The sequence below is a fragment of the Amblyomma mixtum genome, chromosome 2 (assembly GCF_055824585.1).
Source record: "Amblyomma mixtum isolate Tamu chromosome 2, ASM5582458v1, whole genome shotgun sequence".
Classification (NCBI taxonomy): domain Eukaryota; kingdom Metazoa; phylum Arthropoda; class Arachnida; order Ixodida; family Ixodidae; genus Amblyomma; species Amblyomma mixtum.
In genome coordinates, this window is record NC_143013.1 from 105311732 (window position 1) to 105338694 (window position 26963).

The following is a 26963-nucleotide window of genomic DNA, read 5'->3' on the forward strand; positions in this document are numbered from 1 at the left end:
ATTCTTTTAAAATGGGCTTTATGGTATGCAGCTTGTTGTGTCCTTCATTTTCCCTAGAAGCTTGCCACTTGGCTCTCAGTCTACTATGCACTAACTTCATGTAATCCCTAGGAGGCAAATTCACATGTTTAATTTCCATGGTTCTGGTTTGTGCAGCACACATGTCGGCTCTCTCGTTGTCCCTAATGCCAATGTGACTGGGAACCCAGCAGAATTTTATAACATGTTTTAGTGTCGTGACCTTTACTATATTGTGTATGATGCTTCCAATCAGTGGCTCCGTGGAATTTTTGGAGTTTAATGCTGTAAGGACGCTCAGTGAATCTGTATAAATGATGCTGTTTTTGATGTTTTCATTTGTTATTTTCTGTACCGCAACACTAATAGCATAACACTCCGCGGTGAAAACTGTAGCACATGAGGGCAGTCGTACTGCATTTTCATTTTTTCCTGTGTATTACTGCACTTCCTAAATGAGGACGAGTTTTTGACCCGTCAGTATAAAATGCAGTGTAATTTCTGTATTTTTCTTGTAGTGCTAGATATTCTTGTATTATATGGTCGTGTGGCGTACAGGTTTTACTGAGGCGTGTTAGTGTGACGTCACACACTGTGGGGAGAGTGTACCACGGTGGTAGCGCTTCGTATCTTGGGGCAATATTTTTAATTTCGTTTAGTATGTTCAGAGATGGGCATTTTTCTTCGAAGCGCAACAGCAACGGCTTAATCGCATGGGGCTTGTTGTTGAAGAGTATTCGGGATGGGCATTTCATCACAATTGGGTAACAGAGATGTTTGGGCTGAGAAAGGATTTTGAGGATGTATGTACAAGTTAGTGCAGTTCTTCTATCTTCTAAGGAAGGTTCATTCGTTTCCACATACAGACTTGCTATTGGTGAAGTTCTGTAAGCACCGGAAGACAACCTTAAACCAAGATTGTGGCCAGTCGTTTTATGTAGGATGGTCTTGCTGAGCCATATACTATGGACCCATAGTCTAACTTAGAGCGAACCAGAAAAGATATATATTTCAATTTCAATTTATTTCCCATGTACACATGGTGAGGGCCGAGGGAAAAAAGCCAGAAATTTTGGCTTGACGTGCCCCTCGGCCCCTACATTGCAGGCCAGCAGGTAACATAAATGTTTTAAATAGCATCTCAAAATGCAAACAATAGTTATCAAAAATGTTTTTGCGTATTATTAGAAAAATGACAAGGAATGAAGTGTACAACAAAAAATGGTAAAAAAAAGGAAACAGAAAAATACACGTCATCGAACAACAGGAAATTCGGTTACTCAAATTAGGTCAACACTATACGGAAACGAAAGAGATAAAGAAGCAGTGAAGGGATAAAGAAGCAATGAATCTATAAAGTGGCACATACATCGTGTATAACTTGGCGGCATGCACGTGAAAGATCAACTTGTGCAGTTTGAAACTTATTTAGAAGACGGGGCAACGTGTTTGTTAGACTATGTGTACCATATATTGTGCGGAAGGTTGGAATATGCCACAGTTCGCTGTGTCTGATAAGATAAACTTGTACATTAAGTGAAAGATGTGCCGTGTCACGCAAGTAATTCATATTTTGTTTTATGTCCTTCTTGTATCTTTCAGCTAGCCTAACATTATACATTTCAGATACTTTTATGGCATTGAACTGGTGGAATAAATCACATGTGTTTATATGAGAACCGACGTTAAGTACTGCACGCAGAGCCTTCTTCTGTAAAACATAAATCTTATTTTTATTGGTACCTGTAGTTGTTCCCCAAACTGAATGCGCATAGTTCACTTGGGACATAAAGAGCGAATTATATAGGAGAAGTTTAACTTTGCATGGAAGTAAGTGACGATGTCGGTTAATGATACCTGTGACACGAGAAAGCTTACTGATGACAGCGTTAACATGATTGTCCCAGCTTAGCTGGCTGTTGAAATGAACCCCTAATATCTTAATATTATCTACAATCTCTATCGTTTCCAAACCTAGCTTAAGATCGCATGGTAGAATAACGTTTTTATTTTTTGGTTTGAACATAATTGCCTTAGTTTTAGTTACATTAATTTTCAACAGATTATTAAGGGACCACTGACGGAGTGTACTTAGTGTCCTATTGGCCTCGTTTATCCCATCTTCACATGCGCTTGATGAGAAAAACAGTGAGACGTCATCTGCATACATAACGCACTTCACATGCAGGCATTGATTAACGATATCATTGATATATAAGTTAAAAAGAAGCGGTCCAAGGATACTTCCCTGAGGTACGCCAGCAGGTACTTTTTTTACTGAGGATCGACAGCTATTAATATCAACAAACTGAAAGCGATGTGCAAGATATGACGTAAGAAGCGCGTGAACACGACCCCTGAAACCGTAGTCGAACAGTTTTGTCAAAAGTATGTTGTGGCTGATGTAGTCGAAAGCCTGCGAAAAATCTATAAAAACGCCAAGGGCAAGTTTCTTTTCCTCGAAACACTGTAAGAGGTACTCTTTTTGGCTTAGTAATGCTGTCTCTGTAGATTTATGTTTGATAAAACCAAACTGCGAATCTGTTATTATTTGGCGTTTGTCACAAAAGCATGATATTCGCGTGTGGATAACTTTTTCCAGTCCTTTAGAAAAGATTGGCAGCACGGAAACTGGCCTATATTTTGAAACGCAAAGCTTATCACCTTTCTTATACAAAGCTGTCACCTTAGCAATTTGCATGCGCTGTGGGAACACTCCGTATTCCAAACTTAAATTAAATATATGTGCTAAAATTGGTGCTAGAATATCTAACACATGCTTCACAGGCCGTATCTGCAAATCATCCGCATCGTGGCATCTGCTGTTCTTCATGTTCATGAATGTAGTGAATACTTCGGAAGATGTAGTTGGACTTAGATACATAGAATCGCTACTTTGACTTATGTGGGCATCATATGGAATGTTTGACGAACTTAGGTATTCTCGCGTGACGAAATATTGATTAAACGCCTCTGCTAGCTCCTGCCCATTTACACTTCGTCCTTGAATAAGTACTTCTTCAGGAGGGCTAGTCTGGGGTGTGCGTAAAACAACGTTGTTAATCTGGTTCCATAACTTTCGAGAATCACCGTGGCATGATTCGAATTTGCCGTAGTAATACGAATCCCTAGCACGCCTTAACTTTTTGTTTAGCTTATTTCTGAGGACTTTGTATCTTGCTAATAGATCGAGGTCGCGTGTATTTATGAAGTCTTGGTACATTTTTTCTTTAGATTGTATCTCCTTGAGCAATTGTGACGTCATCCACTCCTTGCGCCCTTTCCGAGGTCTTACGTGCGCCTTGTACGGAAAATGTGCGGTGTAAAGTGCTTTAAATTTATCAAGAAAGCTTTCATAAGTGGCTTCCACGTCTGTCATAGACAGCACGTCAGACCAAGCTACATCTGAAACAGCCTGTCTGAAAGAAGCAAGGTTTTTCTCAGTAATCGCTTGATGAAAGCAAGCACGCGCTGGTTTGTACTTCATACCTGGTTTCACCCCTAGCAATATTGGGAAATGGTCATTAAGGTCATAATGAAAGACAGCGGACACAACGCTCTTTTCATCAAAATTAGTAATAAAGAGGTCAATGAGTGATTCTGTACGCATAGTAACTCTTGTAGGCGTACCAATTGTGTTAATGCAGCCGTTTGCGGAGAGCAGCAAAATAAAATCTTTTGCTGTGTTGCTATCGGAAAGCAGGTTTACATTAAAATCGCCGCCAAGAATGACACAGAAGTTGTTAGAGTTCACAAAACTCAAAAATACGTCAACTAAAGAAAAGAATTCTGCAGTGCGGCCATCAGGAGGCCGGTAACAAACCGCAATAATAGTACGGTCAAAATTTAAGCAAACCATTTCGTAGTCAGAAGTGACACAACAAAATCTTGGCACCAGGTCACAATTTATACACTTTTTTACTAAAGCACAAACACCGCCACCACGATTTAATGATCTGTTCATGAAGAACGAGTTGTACCCGGGCATATTATTACTTCTTCATCACAAGAGTACCATGTTTCCGTAATCATAAACACTTCAAACTTGTCTAGTTTGTTAAACAGATACTCAAGTTCAGCAGTTTTAGTCACGGCAGACCGCGCATTCACATGGAGACAACGAAAAGACGTGTTTGTTAATATTTCGTTACATTTTACTTCATTCATCATGACCTGATTGCAAGATTCTGGACCGTCGTATTCGTTGATAAGACTGCGCACGTCTAGATTGATCAACGTTTGCGGCCCCTTGACCGAGTGGCCCGTAGTTCCATGCTGTGCTCTACCTCGCTTTCTTCGTTTTTTGGTTCTAGTTCAACGATGTCGTTGCTATCGTTGTCCCAGGCGAAAAGACAACCATTAATTAGAACTTTATCATACGTCAACCTCACTTTTTCTTTCCTGTCACGATTTTCTTTGGTTCGATTCCACAGCTTTTTCCTCACCTCTCGGACACTTTGTGAAAAATCTTCACTAATCGAATAGGTAGATCCTTTAAGTTTAGAACACTGCTTTAAAATGTTCACTTTATCACGATAGTCTAGTAACCTAAAGATCACCGGTCTATCTGCCTTCATTGTCTGACTTTCGTCTGCCGAGTCGATGTATTCTTTCAATACCTGATACCGTCACGTTTAGCTTATCTTCAAGAATATCTTTTGTTACTATTGTCTGAAGTTGTTCGTCAGACTCTTCTTCTTGCTCCTTTATGCCAAAAACAATCAGGTTTGATCGTCGGCTTCTATTTTCTAAATCATCAATTTTTTTTGTCATTACTGACAGCTTCTGCTCCAATTCAGTTACTTTTTCTACACATTGCATGACTTTTTCCTGAAGGCTTCCCATCTCTTCCAGCTTCTTCTCAATAACGTTGAGCTTCTGGTTTGTTACATTTTTTCCTTTCTTTATTTCCTGCATGTCTGCCGCAATCAACTTCAATTGCTCCGAAATCGCACTATCTGGTCCGGGGTTCACCTCGATGGCGCCCCCCAGGAGCAACAAGAATCGCAGTGAAACACATAAACTACACATCAAATCAAGCACGGGCCGTGGGCACGGCAGCAAAAGAAGGCAAACATTGTTGCTACGCAAGCATTTTCCGTAGTGTCTGCTCACCTGGATGAAGAAGACAAAAGGGTTTGGTTTGGTTTATGGGGTTTAACGTCCCAAAGCGACTAAGGCCATGAGAGACGCCGTAGTGGAGGGCTCCGGAAATTTCGACCACCTGGGGTTCTTTAACGTGCACTGACATCGCACAGTACACGGGCCTCTAGAATTCCTCCTCCAAACAAATTCCAGCCGCCGCGGCCGGGATCGAACCCGCGTCCTTTGGGTCAGCAGCCGAGCACCATAGCCACTGAGCCACCGCGGCGGCGGTACAAAAGGGTTTGTAGCCCTCATCTTGGTACTGGTGGTAGTGAAAACATTTATTACGAATGAACAGGAGGTATGTTTGGATCAGCCCGTAAGGGACCGATCCTTACAAACACTAGGTGGAGGTCCCTAGTATGGGACCCCAGTGCCGGTTGCCGCCGCCCGGGCGCGCCCGACTAAGGCTTGTTGGGCCTGTAAGTCGTGGCAGCCGAGCAGGGTCGCCTCCCAGTCCTCCCGGGTTGGGTTGGGGATGGGGGGAATAGCGGGGTTGGAGCCGCGCCCACTGCCGCGTGCTTCGTGGCACGCCTCTTTTATACAGTCCGGTGTTGCTGATGCTGATGCTCCTGCTGCTTCCGTCGACGAAGCAGTGGCGCCGCTGGGAAGGCTGTGGTAGAAATCTTGGAATACGGCCGGATGACTTGACGTGTTGACGGAATCGATGCAAACAGCCGCAATGTCCGATAAAGATGCGTAGTAGTGCGTCGGTGGCTGCCCCACCAGCAAAGGCAGCAATCCAAGAAAAACCTGGATGAAGAAGACAAAAGGGTTTGTAGCCCTCATCTTGGTACTGCCGCCGCGCCCGCTGCCGCGTGCTTCGTGGCACGCCTGTTTTATAAAGTCCGGTGTTGCTGATGCCGATGCTCCTGCTGCTTCCGTCGACGAAGCAGTGGCGCCGCTGGGAAGGCTGTGGTAGAAATCTTGGAATACGGCCGGATGACTTGACGTGTTGACGGGATCGATGCAAACAGCCGCAATGTCCGATAAAGATGCGTAGTAGTGCGTCGGTGGCTGCCCCACCAGCAAAGGCAGCAATCCAAGAAAAACCTGGATGAAGAAGACAAAAGGGTTTGTAGCCCTCATCTTGGTACTGCCGCCGCGCCCGCTGCCGCGTGCTTCGTGGCACGCCTGTTTTATAAAGTCCGGTGTTGCTGATGCCGATGCTCCTGCTGCTTCCGTCGACGAAGCAGTGGCGCCGCTGGGAAGGCTGTGGTAGAAATCTTGGAATACGGCCGGATGACTTGACGTGTTGACGGGATCGATGCAAACAGCCGCAATGTCCGATAAAGATGCGTAGTAGTGCGTCGGTGGCTGCCCCACCAGCAAAGGCAGCAATCCAAGAAAAACCTGGACGAAGAAGACAAAAGGGTTTGTAGCCCTCATCTTGGTACTGCCGCCGCGCCCACTGCCGCCGCGTCCACATATGTACCAGGCATGCCCTATCAGACCTCTAGCGTTTTCTTGACAGTAGTTTCAGTATATTGAGGGCCTGGGAACCTTTTTTCTTTAATCTATTTATATGTGGCAAGGAAGTGAGCTTTTTATCGAAAGTTACTCCTAGAAATTTATGCTCTTGTTTGACAGGTAATGGGGTCTGGTTTAGATATAGTGTGGGGTCGGCCTGTAGGCCTCGTCTCAAAGAGAACAGAACCGCTACTGTTTTCTGAGGAGAAAATCTAAATCCGTTTCTATCTGCCCAGGTAGCCAGTTTATTTATTGTTATTTGTATCTGTCGCTCACAAGTAGGTATGTTGGAAGACGTGCATGCTATGTAGAGGTCATCTACGTAAACTGATTACATTATGGATTTTGGGATTACTTTTCCTATGGAGTTCATTTTGATGATGAATAAGGTCGTGCTGAGGATGCACCCCTGGCGTACGCCAGTTTCTTGTAATAAAGTGTTGGAGAAGGTTGCGCCTAGGCGGACTCGGAACGTGCGGTTGGTTAGGAAGTCGTTCAAACAGCTCAGCATCCTGCCGCTGATACCTAGGTCCGCTAGGTCACGGAGGATACCGAACCTCCACGTGGTATCGTAAGCCTTCTCCAGATCGAAGAAGACCCCGATACAGTGTTGCTTGTGGATGAACGCTTCCCGGACTTTGTTCTCAAAGCGAACAAGGTGATTGGTTGTGGAACATGTCTTTTTAAACCCGCATTGGTGTATATCTAAAAGTTGCCGGGACTGAAGTATGAAGGTTAGTCTGATGTTTAGAATGCTTTCGAATGATTTTGCTATACAGCTAGTGACTGCTATTGGCCTGTAACTGGTGGGACTAGTTGGTGGTTTGCCAGGTTTTAGAAAGGGTACTATGATTGCTTCTCTCCATGCTTGGGGGATTTCTCCACTCATCCATATTTTATTGAAAAATTTTAGGAGAGCCTCTATGGCAGTCTCAGAGAGGTGAGCAAGCATGGCATAATGGTTTATGGGGTTTAACGTCCCAAAGCGACTAAGGCTATGAGAGACGCCGTAGTGAAGGGCTCCGGAAATTTCGACCACCTGGGGTTCTTTAACGTGCACTGACATCGCACAGTACACGGGCCTCTAGAATTTCTCCTCCAAAGAAATTCTAGCCGCCGCGGCCGGGATCGAACCCGCGTCTTTTGGGTCAGCAGCCGAGCACCATAGCCACTGAGCCACCGCGGCGGCAAAGCATGGCATAATGTATATTGTCTGGGCCTGGTGCTGTCTTTTTACCGGATGTTAGTCTGTCTTTTTACCTGCATTGTAATAAGCTGTCTTTGCTGTCTTTTTACCTTGCTGTCTTTTTTACTTTGCTGTCTTTGCTGTCTTTTTGCATTGCTGTCTTTTTACCTGCATTGTAATAAGCTGATTGTAGTCTTCATGTATGCATGTTCTGAAGGGAAGTTTTTGTTTTTCTACTATTGTTTTGTGCTTTTGAAAGGAGTGTGTGTAATTGGATGAGCTTGAAACTGTAGAAAAATGCTCACCCAATATGTTGGCCTGCTCTTCTAATGTTGTTTGAGTACCGGGTGTTGTTAGCATTGGAAATGTGAAAGGAGTAAAATTTCCAGTGAATTTCCGCACCTGCTCCCACATTTTTTTTTTATGTTATTGAGCTGTTTATCGAGGATATGTACTGTTGCCATGATGCCCTTAATGCGTTGCGTCTGATGTATCGTGCTTTTGCTCTTGCTTTTTTAAAGTTTATGAGATTCTCATGTGTTTGATATCTCCGAAAAATGCCCCAGGCTTTGTTTTGTTTCTTTTTTGCATCTTTACATTCTTTGTGTGCCAGTATTTGTGATTTTGTTTTACTATTCCAGAGGATTGAGGAATAGCTAAATGTGGGGCAGCTAAGATACAATTTGTGAACTTTTCATTGATCTCATTGATGTCAGTATTTTCTAAAACTATTTTCTCTAATGTGGCTTTTGCACTAAAAAGTTGCCAGTCAGCTAAATGTAGCTTCAAACACCGTGGTTTTGTGAGAACGACTGTTGGCGATGATGATCCCCGCAGGGGGGCGTTTGCAACATGCAGACGTTGGTGAGTGGCTACACCACGGGGTTAACCCGAGCATCCGCAGGGACATCCCCGCAGGGGGATGATGGTGAACAATGCGTCACCACAGACCCGAGCATCCGCGCTTAGCCGTGCGTGGCATCGCCGTGTCCGGGGAAAAGGGGATCCTGGTGGTTGAGCCAATGCCGAGCGTTTGGACCCTTAAGGCCCCTCGGCGGCGGCAACACACCACTTTGGCCCCAGCTTCCTGTAGACGGCACCTCCGGCCTGACCCGACCGGGGGAAATCGGCAGTCGCCTTTTCCTGTCCTCCCCTCTATCTTTCACTTTCCTATTTCCTTTCTTACAACTTTCCTGTATCCTCCTCTCTTCTTCGTTTTTTCCTCTTTTTCCTGGCGGCGAGGGTTAACCGTGTGTGACCAACTACCCTGAGTTGAGTCATATTAAGTTATAGTTAAGGTGTACAGCTGGCGTGGGCAGGACTTTCTTTCAAGTTCCTGTCGCGTCCCCTTGTTGGACTCCATGGTGGGTGGCTGGCACCATGACCGAAAAACATCAAATTTTATGGCTCCTCCCCTTTCCAAACAAGATCGCCCTCAGAAAAGAGTGCGGACCGATGTAACAGCTCAATACATCCAAAAATCTAAAGAAACGTTGGGGAGGAGGGATAACCGCAAACTTGACAGGACTGAAGATCGAGAACAGGACAGGACGAGCGGTAACTAGCAACTGAAGTTTATTGAAAAAAGACATGTTGCAGCAAAGGTTGCATCTGCGCATAGCGTACGGGAACTAAGATAGTGACACGTGGAACATACAAGATAATTAATGATATACATCCAAACGAACAAGAAACGAACAAAAAACAAAGAAATGCCCGTCACAGGTTTAACAGAAACCGGGTCTCTTTATCTAAAAGCGCCACGGAAGGCTCACTCACACACATATCAAGCCCAAGTTTGCGCATGTGTGCCGCTTCTAAAATCTCCCTTTCGAGCCTCGACCGGCCCCTTCTGATGATGGTGGCTTTGTTGAACTGTGGGTAGCAGCCATCGCATTCCCTGCAGTGTCTCGGCAGATTTGCGCCATTATCAGGTTTCAAGGAGCGGAAGTGCTGTCGCAGCCTATCGTTTAGACATTGACCCGTCTGGCCAACGTATACTCTGCCGCATCGCAACGGGAACTGGTATACCACATCAGTGGCACAGTTGACATATCTGTGCTCATGCTTCGTCGTGCACGCGACCCTGCGCTTACCTTCCGCCACGCGCCCGCAGAGCTGCGATAGCTTGCAAGGGGCTGAAAAAACAACCTGAATGCCTTGCCTACCTGCCACCCTCTTGAGGTTATGGGCCATCTTGTGCACATAGGGCACAACTTCAAGCGGCCTTTTGTCCAGAGGGATCGCCTCCTCTTGGCCACGCACCTTGTTCCGCAGTTTCCACAACAGAGATTCCGCCACTGCTTGGAGAACGGGTGGTGGAAAGCCTGACTGCAGCAACTTATCCACTTGGCCCTGAAAACTACCTGCAGCTTTGTGCTGGCATGACTTCAAGAGAGCTGACCTCATACAGGTCATGGCTATGCCTCTCTTAATTAGTTTGGAGTGGCAGGAAGAGAAGGGTAACACGGCCTTTTTTGAACGCGGCCTGTAGGCCCAGCACACGTGGTCATTGGCGCTAAAAGAAAGCTGCAAGTCTAAAAACTGGATGCACTGATCTTGCTGTTTTTCAAGGGTGAAGTTTAAGGAATGGGAACTATGCTTGAAAACCGCGAGAACGTCCCCCGCGACTGTGTCATGACAGGCTTCGTGGTCAACATTTAAAAGGACTAAGAAATCATCCACATATCTGAAAACTTTTTTAACACCAAGGTTGGCAGCGTCAAGCTGAAGCTGAAGCTTGCGGTCAAACTTAGCAAGGAAAATTTCACACAGGACCGGCGCAACGCAGGATCCAATGCAGATGCCCCGTTTCTGGGTGTACAGGTTCCCTTCAAATTTAACAAGGGTTGCGCAAAGGTAGTACTTTAGCAACTCTAAAAACCCGTCTCTGGAGACACCACAAGCGTTTTGGAAAGATACAACACCTAAAAGATCAATCTGCTCGCTGACCGCGGAATAAAGTTCTTCGTGCGGAATGGAATAAAAGAGATCTTCAATGTCAATAGAAATGCTGAAATTCGCGCCGATGACGCTCTCCTGCAGCACAGCTGTCACGCTAGCCGAGCTCGCAACCTTGAACGGATCTTCAGGACTGAGGTTGTTGAGGTGCTTCATGAGGTACCTGCTTAGGACACCCTGCCAGCTGCCTTTCTCGGTGACGATGGTTCGTAGAGGGCACGAGTCTTTATGCGTCTTTGCAGAAAAGAACACAGACAGGGCATCTGCCTTCATGGCTTTCACTTGGTTGTGCAGGGCTTGAAGGTCCATCTCCTCGAGCAAATTCAGTGCAGCTTGCTTGACCTTAGAGGGTTTTTGTCTCGTCTCGTTGAAATTTTTGGTCACGAACTTTCACGAAATTCCATGTGCTCCACAGCGAAGCGACAGAAAAAACTGCCCGAACGATATCTCCATTCTTGGTAGCGAAAAGCCTGACCGATGCCTTGGGCACAGGTTACAAGCTAAAAAAAATGCCTAGTGGCGACCTCCTTCTGGAGTTTAAAGACAACGGCCAACTTTCCAACCTCTCCACCATATTGTCAGTCGGGGAAACCCCAGTCTCAATAACTCCACACCGTTCCTTGAACAGTGTCCGTGGTGTCATTTCCGAAGCAGACTTTGTCTGCCTCACTGAGGAAGAAATCCTTGAGGGTCTCAGGGACCAGAATGTTACAAACGTGCATCGTATTAAAATAAGGAAAGACGACAAGGAAATCCCGACGAAACATATTGTTCTGACCTTCAACTCTAGCACACTTCCAGACTCCATCGAAGCAGGCTACTTGAAAACTTTCAGGGAAGCAAGACAACTCTACCACGCAAAGAACGCCTTCACGTTCTCAACAAAAACAAACTTTGCTGACGTGGCGCGCAGGGGCGGTGCACCACGCAGCACTCCGGCATCTGCCCAGGCCACCTTCACGGAACCTGTGGCAGTGCCATCAACGCCCCAGGCAGAGACAGCCAAGGCTGCTCTGCCATCTACAAGCCAGGGAGTGCCGGCCCACAGGTCAGCATCCCGCAGGACTTCCCCCCGTCGGGGGAGGCCCGACACCAACACATCCGCGGCTTCGCGGTCCTCCAGCACCTCTAGTGAGGTGATGGATACGACTCCCACTCCACCCGCTTTGCAGCGTCGGACCGGCTCCCACGAGCGAAGAAAAGATAGAACCCCGGTAACGGGCCCAGAACAGTAAATTTCTTACGTTCCATTCCCACCCAAAAAAAACAAACATGACATTTGTGGTTCAATGGAACTGTGGAGGAATGTTGAGGAACTACAGTGATATAACACATATTCTAGGGTCAGTGATGCTTCTAGCTCTATGTCTCCAGGAGACCAATCTTGGTCCACAACATTCGAATATCTTAAAACATTATACAACTTTTAGGCGTGATCGTGAACATGCAAATAGACTCTCGGGAGGCGTCGCAATCATCATCCAAAGCGGCGTCCCGGCTCAAGAAATCAAACTGAAAACAAAACTTGAGGCGGTTGCGGTTAGCGTCATCAGCTACAAAACCATAACAATATGTTCTGTATATGTTCCCCCACACATCACATTAACATGCCAAGATCTAGAAGGCCTGATCGATGAACTGCCGGAGCCATTTCTGGTAGTTGGCGATTTTAACGCTCATTCTCCGTTTTGGGGAAGCGAACGCTGTGACTCTAGAGGCCAAACAATCGAAGATTTTATACTTTCAAATAATGTCTGTCTTTTAAATACGGGAAAAGCCACATATTGCTGTCCAAGCTCAGCAAAAATGAGCTCTCTCGACTTAGCTTTCGCATCACCATTACTTTTTAACGATTTTGAATGGGATGTTTTAAATGACCCCATGGGCAGCGATCACTTACCTACCGTCATCAGGCTCTCATCATCCACTCCAATCATCCCCACAAGGCCACGGCGCTGGAAAATTCAGCTCGCCGACTGGTCACTTTTTACAAAAAGTGCCACTCTGGAAAAGGAATTTTGTGACGACCTCAGCACAGATGAAATTAATGAGAAGTTTACTGAATGCATAATATCGGCCGCAACACTCGCTATACCACAAACAACAGGACTTGCACAAAATAAACATAAAGTGTGGTGGACACAAGAATGCACATTAGCAAAAAAACAACAAAACAAAGCCTGGAGCGCTCTGCGTCGATATCCCACTGCAGAAAACTTACTTACCTTTAAGAAAGCAAAAGCCAGAGCGCGGTATGTGCGAAGAAATGCAGAGAAAACCTCTTGGCAGAAATATGTCTCCTCAATAAACAGCTCAACAACATCAAAGAAAATGTGGGAAAAAGTTCGTAAATTTACTGGTGACCATACCCCTTTCACACTTCCTCTCTTGACAGCAGCCGGGACACAAACATCTTTAGAAGAACAGGCCAACATATTGGGCGAGCATTGTGCTGAGATCTCAAGCTCATCCAACTACACATTTCAGAAACACAAAGCAATAGCTGAAAAACAAAAATTCCCATCCGGAGCAGGTATACATGAAGATTACAACCAGCCTCTGACACTGCAAGAATTAAATAAGGTATTAACTTTTGGAAAAAAGACAGCACCAGGACCAGATAACGTGCATTACGCTATGCTTGCACATCTCTCCGAGGCTGCTGTAGAGGCACTGTTAAAATTCTTTAATAAAATCTGGATAACTGGAAATATACCTGACGAGTGGGAAAAAGCAGTCATAATACCTTTTCTCAAACCCGGAAAAACACCAACAAGCCCTAGCAGTTACAGACCAATAGCCCTCACCAGCTGCATTGCTAAATCTTTCGAAAGTGTAATAAAAATCAGACTAACCTTCATACGTCAGTCCCGGCAACTTTTAGATATACACCAATGTGGGTTCAAAAAAGCATGCTCGACCACAGATCACCTTGTCCGTCTAGAAAACACCATCCGGGAGGCGTTCATCCAAAAGCAGCACTGTATTGGGGTCTTCTTCGACTTGGAGAAGGCCTACGATACTACGTGGAAGTTCGGCATCCTCCGTGACCTAGCAGAGCTAGGTATCCGCGGCAGGATGCTGAACTGCTTGAGCGACTTCCTGGCTAACCGCACATTCCGAGTCCGCCTGGGAGCAACTCTCTCCATCACTTTCACCCAAGAGAACGGCGTACCCCAGGGGTGTATTCTAAGTACGACACTGTTCATAATAAAAATGAATTCCTTAGCTAAAGCAATACCCAAGTCCATAATGTATTCAGTTTATGTAGATGACCTGCAAATAGCATGCCCTCCAGCATGTCAACCTGTGAGAGACAAATACAAATCACACTAAATAAACTAGGTGCTTGGGCAGACGGAAATGGATTTAAATTTTCTCCCCAAAAAACAGTAGCTGTTCTTTTTTCATTGCGACGAGGCCTACAGGTCGATCCCAATCTATACCTGAATCACACTGCGCTACCAATTAAACAGGAACACAAATTTTTAGGCCTAACTGTCGACAAGAAACTCACATTTCTACCACACATTAACCACCTTAAAAAGAACGCTTCTCAAGCCCTCAATATCTTAAAAGTTCTCTCTCGGAAGCGGTGGGGGTCCGATAGAGCAAGCCTTTTACAAATATATCGCTCTCTGGTGCGCTCCAAGCTGGACTACGGGTCCATAGTATATGGTTCGGCAAGAGCATCCTACTTAAAAAGGTTAGACCCCATTCATAGTCTTGGTCTGCGCCTATCATCTGGAGCATACAGAACATCACCAGTAGCCAGCCTATACGTCGAAACTAATGAGCCCGCTCTTGAGGACCGAAGAATCGCACTAACATGCACATACGTCTTAAAAATCCGTTCTCTTCCGAAACATCTCTGCCATCCAATTGTCACCAAGTGCCCATCTAAAAGATTATTCATCAACAAACCACATTCTATCAGGCCATTACTACTGCGCTTTGAAGATAAATGTGAAGAGCTAACAGTACTAGATGCCCTACCGAATATTGCACAAAGGAATGAACATTTACCACCATGGTACAGCCTGCCTTCAGTATGTGACCTCACAATGACACATTTAGATAAAAAGCAAACGCCAAATGAGTACATATTACAGGAATTCTTTGCACTACAAGAAAAATATGACACCTACATTGAATTTTATACCGATGGCTCAAAAACAGAAAATCATGTTGGAAGTGCAGTAATCCAAGGAAAAAATAAACAGATAATGCGACTACCAGAATGCGCATCAGTTTTTACTGCTGAGTGTTATGCCATCTCTGTAGCTGTAGAAAAAATAGTAAGAGAGAACATCAAAAATAGCATCATTTACACCGACTCCCTGAGTATGCTTAAAGCACTGCACTCCAGAAATGCTGCTGAACCCATAATAGGAAACATCATACATAACATAGTTAAAATCACAAAACAAAAGCATAACATTAAATTCTGCTGGGTTCCTAGCCATGTTGGAATTGTGGGCAATGAGAAAGCAGATGTATGCGCTGCACAAGCCCGGAATGGTCAAATAAAACAAGTGAACATACCGCACAGGGATTGTTTAAAGTTTATCGACAGTAAACTCAGAAATAAGTGGCAGGCTGCATGGCAAGAGCACGTAAACAACAAATTACATTCTGTGAAGCCAATTTTAGGGGAATGGCAATCGTGTAGGCTTCAAGAACGTTTTACCGAAATTATTTTATGTCGCCTCCGCATTGGACACACCCACCTCACGCACAGCTTTCTACTAACCAAACAGAACAAACCTCTCTGTGAAATGTGTGGTGCTGAACTCATGGTGAACCACATTTTAATTTCATGTATCAAACTTGTCGTGTCCGGTCGCTGTGTTGAATGCAGCGAAAGACGCACATGGTACTTTAAGACTTCGTTTATTTAAAGCCGATGAGGGTGCGACCAGCGTCGACCGAGGCAGGAGCCGAACTGGCCGCCCGAAGAAAGGAGGGAGCGGAGAAGCGTCCACGGGAGGGAGTGGCTTCCCAAAACAGGAGGAGGATGCGGGGGCGCACCATGGGGGGGCATCTGGCGACAGCGTGCGACGAGGGGCAAGTGGTCGTTAGGAGGAGGATGCGAGTGGTCGTTAGGAGGAGGATGCGAGTGGTCGTTAGGAGGAGGATGCGGGGGCGCACACACACAAAAGCAATAAGGGGACACAACAAAACTAGAAGAACTAAGAAAGAAATATTTTTCAACATTTTACAGGGAAAGCATCCCATTACACCCCGTGTTACTTTTAGGTGATCGAGCACTGGTTGACATCTCTTGTATTTTTAGGTTTCTTAAGGAAGCCAGCGTTTTAAACAAACTCTAAGCATAAAAAACTTCTTTTAACAAAAACTCCAAGCTTGTGTTTGGAGCATCATAGCCTCAGTTGCTTTTGCGCCATTAAAATCAATATAACGAACTAACTGTTGGCGATGATGAGAGACTTATTATAACAGGGAGATGATCACTTCCATATGGATTGTCTAAAACACTCCAGTTAAAATCGTTAAAAACAGACGGTGAACTAAAAGACAAATCTAAAACACTCATTTTCCCCGAGGTTGGGGAGCAGTATGCGGGTTTATTAGAGTTGAGTAAACAGACGTCATTGCATAAAATAAAATCCTCTACGAGATGGCCTCTAGCGTCAGTTTTCTCACTTCCCCAAAAATATGAATGTGCGTTAAAATCTCCAACTACCAGGTATGGCTCTGGTAGCTGTTCTAAAAGATCCTCTAAGTCATGTAGTGTTAAATTAAAGTGCGGATCGATATATAGTGAGCACACTGTGATGGTTTTATGGGCAACCAGAGTGGCTGCGGCAGCTTCAAGTCTTGTTTTTAGTTTAAGCTCTCGAGCCGGGACGCCGCTTTTCACTATGATGGCTACGCCTCCCGATAGTCGGCTCGCCTGTTCCCGATCGCGGCGGAAAACAGCGTAATTCTTTAGAAAGTTATTTTTTTGGGGACCTAAATTTGTTTCTTGTAGACATAAGGCGACAGGAGCGTGTGCTCCTAGTATGTCTTTTATGTCACTGTAATTGTTTAAAAGTCCTCTACAGTTCCATTGTATTATGAAAGCCATCTTAATTCTGTGTCTCTATAGGGTGGAAAGGTAGATCAAGTTGTTCTTGGCCCCGTGACTCGGGGCCTGTCTTTTTTGATCGATCCAGAGAGCTCCGCCGACCGTCCGACGTGGACGGCGCGGGGCTGCCCGGGGCCGTGTCCATCGCCTCTGCGCAGGCGCTGGACGACCGTGCAGGAGGCACGTTCGCGTTCGAGTTTGACCTCGACCTGTGGGAAGTGGTCTTGAGGCCCGCCGACCCGGGGGTCTGCGCAGCCTGACTTGCAGTTGGCGGAGACCGGCTTCCCTTAAAAAGCTAAAAACATCAAGTATACTAACGAGTGCATATTCAGCTAAAATCAACGCTGGATGAAATGGGATATGTTCTTTGTAAAATGTAGCAAAATATTTTTTTCTTAATGATTCAAGTTTTGTGCATGATAGTAGTATGTGGTTTACGGTAAGTTCATGTCCGCATTGCTCGCAAACAGGTTTGTCTTTCTTTGTTAGCAGGAAGTTGTGTGTGAGATGTGTGTGTCCTATACGGAGACGGCATAAAATAACTTCGATGAATCGTTTTTGGTGTGAGCATGATTTCCATTCGTCTAGAATGGGTTTTACTAAATGTAGCTTATTATTTCTTTCGGTATTCCATTGCGACTGCCATTTATTTCTTAATTTCCACTGTACCAACTTCATACCATCTTTGTAGGGAATGTACACTTTCTTTATTTCTTTGTTTCGAGCTTTTCCTGCACATTCATCTGCTTTCTCATTGCCAGCGATTCCAATGTGGCTGGGAACCCAGCAAAATTTTATGTCTTGTCCCTGTATTGTGGCGCTTGTTATGTTATGTATGATATCCCCGATTAGTGGTGTCACTGCATTGCTATGGTGAAGTGAGGTTAGTATGCTCAGAGAATCAGTGTAAATGATACTGTTCTGAATGTTCTCATTTATTATTTTTTCTACAGCCACCAAGACTGCGTAACACTCGGCGGTGAAAATGGATGTACACTCAGGTAGCCGTACTATTTTTTCCCAATTATTCTGAACTACAGCACTTCCCACGTATTTCGCCGATTTTGATCCATCGGTATAAAATGCTTCGTATTCTCTGTATTTTTCGTTGAGTGCTAAATATTCTTGTAATATCTGTTCATGTGGAGTATGTTTTTTCTGAAATTGTGTTAATGTGAAGTCGCACACAGATGGTAGGCAGTACCAAGGCGGGAGTGGATCAGGTTTGCAGGCAATATTAGGTAATACGTTTATTATGTCTAGTTCTTGGCATTTCTCTTCAAAGCGGAGAAGAAGTGGTCTGATTGCTAGAGGTTTGTTGGTAAATAGTGTTCGGGATGGGCACTTTGTAACGAGTGGGTAACAGATGTGTTTAGGCTGGGAACGGATCTTTAAAATGTATGAGCATGTGAGCATTGTTCGTCTGTCTGCAAGTGGTGGTTCATTGGTTTCGACATACAGGCTATTTATGGGTGACGTCCTGTACGCACCAGTTGAAAGGCGCAATCCAAAATTGTGCACAGGATCCAGTCGCTTCAAGTACGATGGCCTTGCTGATCCATACACTATGCAACCATAATCTAAAACGGAACGTACTACAGAGCGATAAATGTGTAGAAGACATACCCGATCAGAACCCCAGCGTTTGCGTGATAGGACTTTCAATATGTTCAGTGCTCGCGACGCCTTCTTTTTCAGTGCATTTATGTGAGGCAGGAAAGTAAGTTTTTTATCGAAGGTGATGCCTAGAAATTTGTGTTCGTTTTTGAAAGGCAGCTCGGTTTGGTTGAGGTGTAATGTTGGATTTGTGTGCAAGCCTCGTTTGAGTGAAAAAAGTAAGGCCACTGTTTTCTGTGTTGAGAACTGGAAACCATTCTTGTCTGCCCATGTTGCCATTTTGTTGATTGTAAGCTGTACTTGTCGTTCGCATGTGGATATATTGGAAGATGTACATGCTATCTGCAGATCATCAACATACATTGAATACATAATGGACCTTGGGATTATTTTTCTAATAGAATTCATTTTTACAACGAAGAGAGTTGTGCTTAAAATGCACCCTTGAGGAACTCCATTTTCCTGAATGAAGTCCCTCGAAAGGGTCGAGCCTAGGCGGACATTAAATGAGCGGTTAGACAAAAAGTCTTTAATGGAGTTGAGCATTCTGCCACGGATGCCGAGCTCAGCTAAGTCCTGGAGAATCCCGAACCTCCAGGTTGTATCATATGCTTTTTCTAAATCAAAAAAGACGCTAAGACAGTGTTGTTTGTGTATAAAAGCTTCTCTGACAGTATTTTCAAGGCGGACTAAGTGATCTGTAGTGGAGCATCCTTTTTTAAATCCACACTGATGGATATCAAGCAGTTCACAGGATTGAAGAACAAAGGTTAGTCTTATATTTAGGACACTTTCGAAGGATTTGGCGAGGCAACTGGTTAAGGCTATGGGTCTATAACTGCTAGGAGAGGTTGGGGGTTTACTAGGTTTAAGAAACGGTACAATAATAGCTTTCTTCCAGGCTACAGGTATTTTCCCTGACATCCAAACTGTGTTGAAGAATCTCAAAAGTGCTTCTATGGCAGGCTCAGAAAGATGTGCAAGCATTTCATAATGTATATGGTCGGGTCCTGGAGCAGTTTTTTTTCCGGCAGACAGTACTCTGTTGATTTCTTGGCGGGTAATTAGACTATTGTATTTTTCATTTGCACCTCCAGTTGTTGGCAGCCGCTGTTTTTCAGCCGTATTTTTGTATTTTAAAAAGGACTGTGTGTAGTGTGATGAACTTGAAACTGCAGTGAAATGTTCCCCCAATATGTCTGCCTGTTCCTCTATGCTTGTTTGTGTGCCAGGTGTTGTTAAAAGCGGAATTGTGAATGGTGAAAAGCTACCGTTTAGTTTTCGAACCTGCTCCCACATTTTTTTAGATGGGATCTGACTGTTGATAGATGAAACATAATTCTGCCATGAAGCTTTCTCGGCACTGCGACGGACGTACCGAGCTTTAGCTTTTGCCTTTTTAAAAATTAAGAGATTAGCATGTGTCGGATACCTACGGAATTTACCCCAAGCCCTGTTTTGTTGTTTTTTAGCTTCTTTACATTCTTTTGTCCACCATACTTTATGGTTTTGTCGTGTCACTCCTGACGACTGAGGAATAGCTGTGAGTGCGGCAGTTATGATACAATTAGTAAACTTTTCGTTTATCTGGTCGATAGTAAGATTTTCTAAAACTATATTTTCTAAAGTTGCCTTTGCTCTAAAAAGTGACCAGTCGGCGAGGTGGAGCTTCCAGCGACGTGGCCTTGTGGGGATTATTTCCGGTGGGGATGTTAAAGTGATTAGTACAGGGAGGTGATCGCTGCCGTATGGATTGTCAATGACGTCCCAGTAAAAATCATTAAAAACAGAAGGTGAGCTAAAAGACAAATCTAAAAAGGTCATTTTCCCCGAGGCAGGGGAGCAGTATGTGGCTTTTTCTGTATTTAAAAGACATACATTATTTGTGAGGATAAAATCTTCAAATATTTGACCCCTAGAGTCACGGTGCTCGCTTCCCCAAAAAGGGGAGTGAGCGTTAAAGTCCCCAACTACTAGATACGGTTCTGGAAGTTCATTGACAAGTTCTTGTAAATCGTGGACTGTTAATGTAAAATGTGGAGGAATATATACAGAACAGATAGAAATTGTTTTATGGCTGACAACACTGACCGCAACAGCTTCAAGCTTTGTTTTGAGTGTGATTTCTCGAGCAGGGACGCCGCTTTGCACAACAATCGCGACGCCTCCAGAGAGTCTATTTGCCTGCTCACGATCGCGTCTAAAAGTTTTATAGTGTTTCAGGATATTTGCATGTTGTGGACCAAGATTGGTCTCCTGAAGACATAAAGCTACGGGCGAGATTGACCCTAGAATATCTTTTATGTCACTGTAGTTCCTCAACATTCCTCTACAGTTCCACTGAACCAGAAAAGCCATATTTATGTTTGGGATAGGAGTGATTGAGAGTTTACTTATTTTCTGGGGCCGTTATGACGGTCCTGTCTTTTTTCCGCTCAAGGGAGCTGTTCCGCCGCTGTAAAGCAGGCGGGCTGGGAGTTTGGTCCATTACCTCGCAAGAGGTGCTGGACGACCGCGGGGAAGCCGCGGGTGGGTGAGTGTCAGGCCTCCCCCGACGGGGGGAAGTCCTGCGGGATGTCGACCCATGGGCCGGCACTCCCTGGCTTGGAGTTGGCAGAGCAGCCTTCGCTGTCCCTGCCTGGGGCGTGGGTGGCCCTGCCACAGGCGCAGTAGAACTGGCCTCGGCAGGTGCCGGAGTGCTGTGTGGTGCTACGCCCCCGCGCACCACATCAGCGAAGTTAGGTTTCGCTGTGAAGGAGAATGTGTTGGTAAGCGCAAAACGCCTCCTCGCTTCTTTGAATGAAATGTTTTCTTTGGTCTTAATGGTGATGATTTCTTTTTCCTTTTTCCAGGACGGACACGCCCTGGAGTACGCAGCGTGGTCGCCTTCGCAGTTTGCGCAGCGTAGTGCTGCGTCGCATTCCTGAGACTGGTGGTCCTTCGATGCGCATTTCGCGCAGGTTTTGCGGCCACGGCAGCTCTGTGAGCCATGGCCAAACTTTTGGCAATTGAAACAGCGACGGGGATTGGGTATGTAATGCCTTACGGTGATTTTCAGGTATCCAACATCGATCGTTTCGGGCAAACTGCTGGTGTTGAACGTGAGGACCATGTGTTTGGTGTCTATTTCTTTGTTGTCTTTACGGATTTTGATTCTGTGCACTTCAATTACATTTTGATCGGAAAGTCCTTCAAGCATTTCGGTTTCTGTTAGATGGATGAAGTCAGCCTCTGAGATTACGCCTTTGACTGTGTTGAGGGATCGGTGGGGAGTTACGGAGACAGAGATGTCCCCTATGGAATCGATGTTTGAGAGTTTTGAGCATTGGATGCTCTCACGGAGTTCGAGGAGTAGGTCGCCACTGGACATTTTGGATACCTTGTAGCCAGGCCCTAAGGTATCTGTTAAACATTTGGTTACAAGGAATGGGGATATTATTCGAGCTTGCTTTTCGTCACTGTTGCTATGTATCACATGAAACTTTGTGAATGTAGGTTTCTTTTTCGAAAAAAAGTCTGCTGCCTCGTTCCGCACTCTTTTAAGAGAGCGATCAGGTTTTGAAAGGGGGGGAGCCATAAAAAATTGAGGTTTTTCGGTCATGGTGCCAGCCACCCACCATGGAGTCCAACAGGGGGACGCGACAGGAACTTGAAAGCAAGTCCTGCCCACGCCAGCTGTACACCTTAACTATAACCTAATATGACTCAACTCAGGGTAGTTGGTCACACACGGTTAACCCTCGCCGCCAGGAAAAAGAGGAAAAAACGAAGAAAAGAGGAGGATACAGGAGAGTTGTAAGAAAGGAGATAGTAAAGTGAAAGATAGAGGGGAGGATAGGAAAAGGCGACTGCCGATTTCCCCCGGTCGGGTCAGGCCGGAGGTGCCGTCTACAGGAAGCTGGGGCCAAAGTGGTGTGTTGCCTCCGCCGAGGGGCCTTAAGGGTCCAAACGCTCGGCATCGGCTCAACCACCAGGATTCCCTTTTCCCCGGACACGGCGATGCCACGCACGGCTAAGCGCGGATGCTCGGGTCCGTGGTGACGCATTGTTCACCATCATCCCCCTGAGGGGATGTCCCTGCGGATGCTCGGGTTAACCCCGTGGTGTCGCCACTCACCAACGTCTGCATGCTGCAGACGCCTCCCTGCGGGGATAAGATGAAAACGAAGAAAACTTTACACCGGCTATTTACATGATTTACAGAAGAGCAACTGAGAGGGACTCTCAGTGGATGAGGACTCCTTCGCTAGCGGGAGTGCACTGGAGTCTCAAAACAAAAGCCGTTAAATAACGCACGGATTCCCCAGATCCCTGTCTGGGGAAACAGTTCGAAGAATGACGTGTCCAATCAGACGGACCGTTGTGGATACTGTTGATACCGCCCACGGCAGGGCGGCGCTGGGCCGTGGGGCTCTCCCGCAGCTCGGTTGATGGGAGAGAGTAGAGGCTCAGTAATTAAACACTGCTGTCTTTCACTCAGCACACCACCACTCTGTTCGTTGACCCGAGGGTCGACTCGGCCACGGAACGCCGCCATCGTCGCCGCATCTTCGGCCTTCGGCGGTCTTTGACCTTCGCCGCTGCCACCATGGTCCCACGGTCCTGGAAGTTCGCTGCCTTAATCCACTTAGGCAGGAGGGGAGGCATCACAGGCGCTACAGCACCCCCGCCGCCAGACAATGCGTCCTGAAGATGAGCCGCTCCTACGCTGCTCGGCTGACTGGACGTCCCAGGAACAAGTTTCTCTCTTGGAGTCTTCGGACGACGCTCAGCACTGCGTCTCCAGCATCGCCTCTCCTCGTCTAGATGGCCGTTTTAGGGATTTATCTGCAAGGCTAGCCAAAGGGGCTCACAGACGCCAAACCACACCCCCGGCAAAACAAGTGCCCGCAGAACCCACCCATCCAGCCAGACCAGAACTCGAAGCCAAAACTACAATTAGCTAATAAGCTACAAGTAAAACATGAAGAGAATAATCATTTTGCCTGAATGAACACATGGTGTCTGCCCGACGAAGTGTTTAAACGCGGACCTGCCCGAAGGCGTAAGGTCCCGCCTGAGGTACACTTAACAAACGGGAGGGAATCCGCTAAATGGAATCGAGCTGGTGCTCAGAGGGTACGCGGAAAGCGGTAGGCGACAGGTTTTGGCCGACGAGGCATTCAGTTTTGTCCCCTAAGACCTCACAGCCAAGGTACAATACACAATAAGCTCTCCCTTATCAGTGGCAGAAAAGAAGGAAAGCGTACTCCTAACTATGCTACACGGATTACAAACGAAATGAGTGAAAAGAAAGTGGGTGGTATGCTCTCAATAAAAAAAAAACATTTAAAAGTAGAAAAACTGGCGAGCACCCCGCCTCCCTTTTTTTTGTAAAATCTTTACCATGCACTTAAAAAGCTCGGCTTAGCCCGTCGGCATTTGTGTGGAGCTTGCCTTTCTTGTAGCGGACCACGAAGCTGTGGTGCTGGAGTGCAAGGCTCCAGCGCAGTAGACGACCATTTTTGGGCGACATATTGTGCAACCAAGTCAAAGGGCAATGGTCCGTTTCTACCGTGAAACGTGACCCAGAGACGTAGCACGACAGCTTGTCAATAGCCCAAACGAGGCATGCGCACTCTTTTTCAGACGTGCTATACGCCTCTTCCCGCGTGCTGAGCTTGCGGCTCAAGTATAGGACAGGCCGCGTGTGGCCGTCGTCGCCTTCTTGGCAAAGAATCGCGCCTAACCCGCGGTTGCTGGCGTCGCATTGTATGATAAAGGCCTTTGAAAAATCTGGTGCTGCCAGTACTGGACGCTCGCTTAGAGCCGTTTTTAAACTCTGGAACGCTTTCTCCTTCCCTTGGTCCCACGAGAGGTTGGCAGGCTCAGTTTTGCGGAGCGCGTCGGTCAGCTGGCGTCAGAGTAATGTTTTACATAATGTTGATAATAGCCAGCTAGGCCAAGGAAAGCCCTGAGTTCAGATTTTGTGGTTGGCCGGCGGTAATCTAACACGGCAGCAACTTTAAGTTCGGGAGGCCTGCGCTGCCCTTGTCCAACCACGTGCCCGAGGTAGTTCACTTCGGCGCACCCCAAGTGGCACTTCCCGGCTCTTACAGTTAAACCAGCCTCGACCAGTCGGCTCAGCACAACACGCAAGTGTTCAATGTGCTCCTCCCAGGTTTGTGAGAAAACAGCCACGTCGTCAAGATAGGGAAGGGCGAAATCTGCAAGCCCCCGCAACACTTGATCCATTAACTTTGAAAAACAGTACGGAGCATTCTTCAAGCCGAAACTCAGCATTACAGGGCGAAACGTGCCCAATGGAGACACAAATGCTGCGTACCTGCTGGCGCACTCAGTTAGTGGCACCTGCCAGTATCTGCGAACCAGATCCAATGTTGATATGTATCTTGATTTAGCGACTGTTTCAACCCTCTCCTCGATGTTTGGGATTGGGTAGGTCTGGTCCAATGTGATTGAATTCAGCCTCCGATAATCAACGCAAGGCCTCGGATCCTTGCCAGGAACCTCTACAATAATGATCGGCGACGTGTAGTCACTCTCACAGGGCACTATGATGCCCAGTTCGCACATACGGCGGATCTCCGTTTCGATGATTTCCTTTTGCCTTGGAGAGACCCGGTACGATTTGCTCCTAATCGGCTGTTCGCTGGACAGCTGAATGTCGTGTTCGATCAGCTTCGTTTTTCCTGGCTTATTGGAGAACACCGCCTCAAAGTCCCTGACGACGTTCTTCATTTCTCCTCGCTGACTTTCCGTCAGACGCGGCTCTCTGTCGATTGAATCTAGCAGCTCAATGGCTGCATGCTCATCCTCGTGTGGGAAATAGGGTATTTCTGGGATCTCTTCCTCTGCCATGTTCAGTGCCATGTTGACCAGTGCCTGACGGGGCACATAAGGTTTCATCAGATTGCTGTGCATTATCCGATTGTGCTGATCCTTGAACTGCACTTCGTAGTTGGTGTCTGAAAGTTTGGACACTACCTTAGCTGGCCCTTCCCATTGCACCTCAAGCTTGTTCTTTTTGGACGGGCGCAGCAACATCACCTGGTCGCCAGATTGAAAGGTGCGTTTACGCGCAGATTTATCGTAGTACACCTTAGAAAGTGACTGCGCTGCCTTGACATTTTCCTCCACGAGGTCCCTGGTTTTCGCAAGTCTCTCCAGTAGCTTCAAAACATACTCTACTACACAGGGATCCTCTCCGTAACCCTCCCACGACTCTCTCAGCATGTGCAATGGGGTCCTCAAGTCTCGCCCGTAAACGAGTTCAGCGGGGCTAAATCCTGTACTTTCGTGGGGAGCAGATCTGATTGCAAAGAGTGCAGCTGGAATGCAGCCTTCCCAATCCCCCTTATGTTCGAAGCATAGAGACCTCAGAATCCGCTTTAGCACTGAGTGCATGCGCTCGACTGGATTTGACTGGGGTGATGAATAGAACTGCGGATGATCTTAATGCCACATCGTTCAAAGAACGTTGTTGTCAAGCAGGTCGTGAAGACACTCCCGTTGTCGCTCTGTATTTCTGCAGGGAACCCCACTTGAGAGAAAATAGACAAGAGAGCGTCTACAACGCATGCCGAATTTAGTTCCTTCAAGGGAACGGCCTCTGGAAATTTGGTAGCTGCGCACAATGTGGTTAGAATATAGCGACAACCAGAGTTGGACTGCGGCAGTGGGCCGACAACATCTATCACAAGACGCCGAAAGGGCTCCGTAATGATGGGAACAAGTGTCATTGGCGCTTTCCACTTGTCCGTCGACTTGCCGACCCGTTGGCAGGTGTCGCAAGACCTAACGAGCCGTTCAACGTCTTTCCAGCAGCCAGGCCAGTAATACTCGAGTGCTAACCTAGCTTTAGTTTTCTTTATGCCCAGGTGGCCCGCCCAGGCATTTCCGTGCGCGAGTTCTATGAGCTGCCGCCGGTACTTCTCCGGAACTAGAAGCTGCTCATATGCGCGTCCCTTTGAGTCGCAGTATCTCCGATACTTAAGGCCCGATTTTGCGTAAAAGCTGATGTTCTTTCTGGCTACTCCCTCCCTCACGTTGTTGCCTAGAGCTCTTAACGATGGATCGCTTTTCTGCTCTGCTATAAGTGTTTCTCGATCCACTTTTGTCAATTCCTCCCAACAAGCCGAAGCAGGTGTTATTGTCAAACCTTCCGAGTCAGTCTCTGTTTCCCCATTCCCTGCGGAATCGACCGTTCCTTGGATGTCGGGAACTACTGCTGGTTCGGGAACGGCTTCATGGTCATGCGGTTTTGACGGATCAGTTTTCTCGCAAGAAGTCCCCGGCTGGTTGGGAGAACGGTTCAGTGCCTGCTCACTTATCGGGACGCAGTCAAGTTTCTTTGAGAGCTCTCGCGCTCGAGACCGTGTTAGCGCCATGCAAGCTAAACCCGTGGTGAAAGAGAGGCCTTTGTCTTTCAACAGCTGCTCAGATTTATTCGAAAAAAGGTAGGGCAAGTGTGTC

The 26963-nt window shown here is 46.4% G+C and overlaps 1 protein-coding gene and 1 pseudogene across 1 annotated transcript; both read right to left on the reverse strand.

Moving 5' to 3' along the window:
* Window positions 1-739: 739 nt before the first annotated feature.
* On the reverse strand, window positions 740-5163 carry LOC149360420 (uncharacterized; annotated as a pseudogene).
* A 260-nt stretch (window positions 5164-5423) lies between these two features.
* On the reverse strand, window positions 5424-7846 carry LOC149360421 (uncharacterized). The gene has a single exon (XM_089572305.1). The coding sequence runs from the start codon at window positions 6550-6552 to the stop codon at window positions 5521-5523; it is 1032 nt and encodes a 343-aa protein (XP_089428431.1). The 5' UTR covers window positions 6553-7846; the 3' UTR covers window positions 5424-5520.
* Window positions 7847-26963: the final 19117 nt, after the last annotated feature.

Excerpts from the sequence above, each read along its gene's own strand:
- LOC149360421 (XM_089572305.1), bottom strand. The coding sequence starts at position 6,552 with ATGAGGGCTACAAACCCTTTTGTCTTCTTCGTCCAGGTTTTTCTTGGA.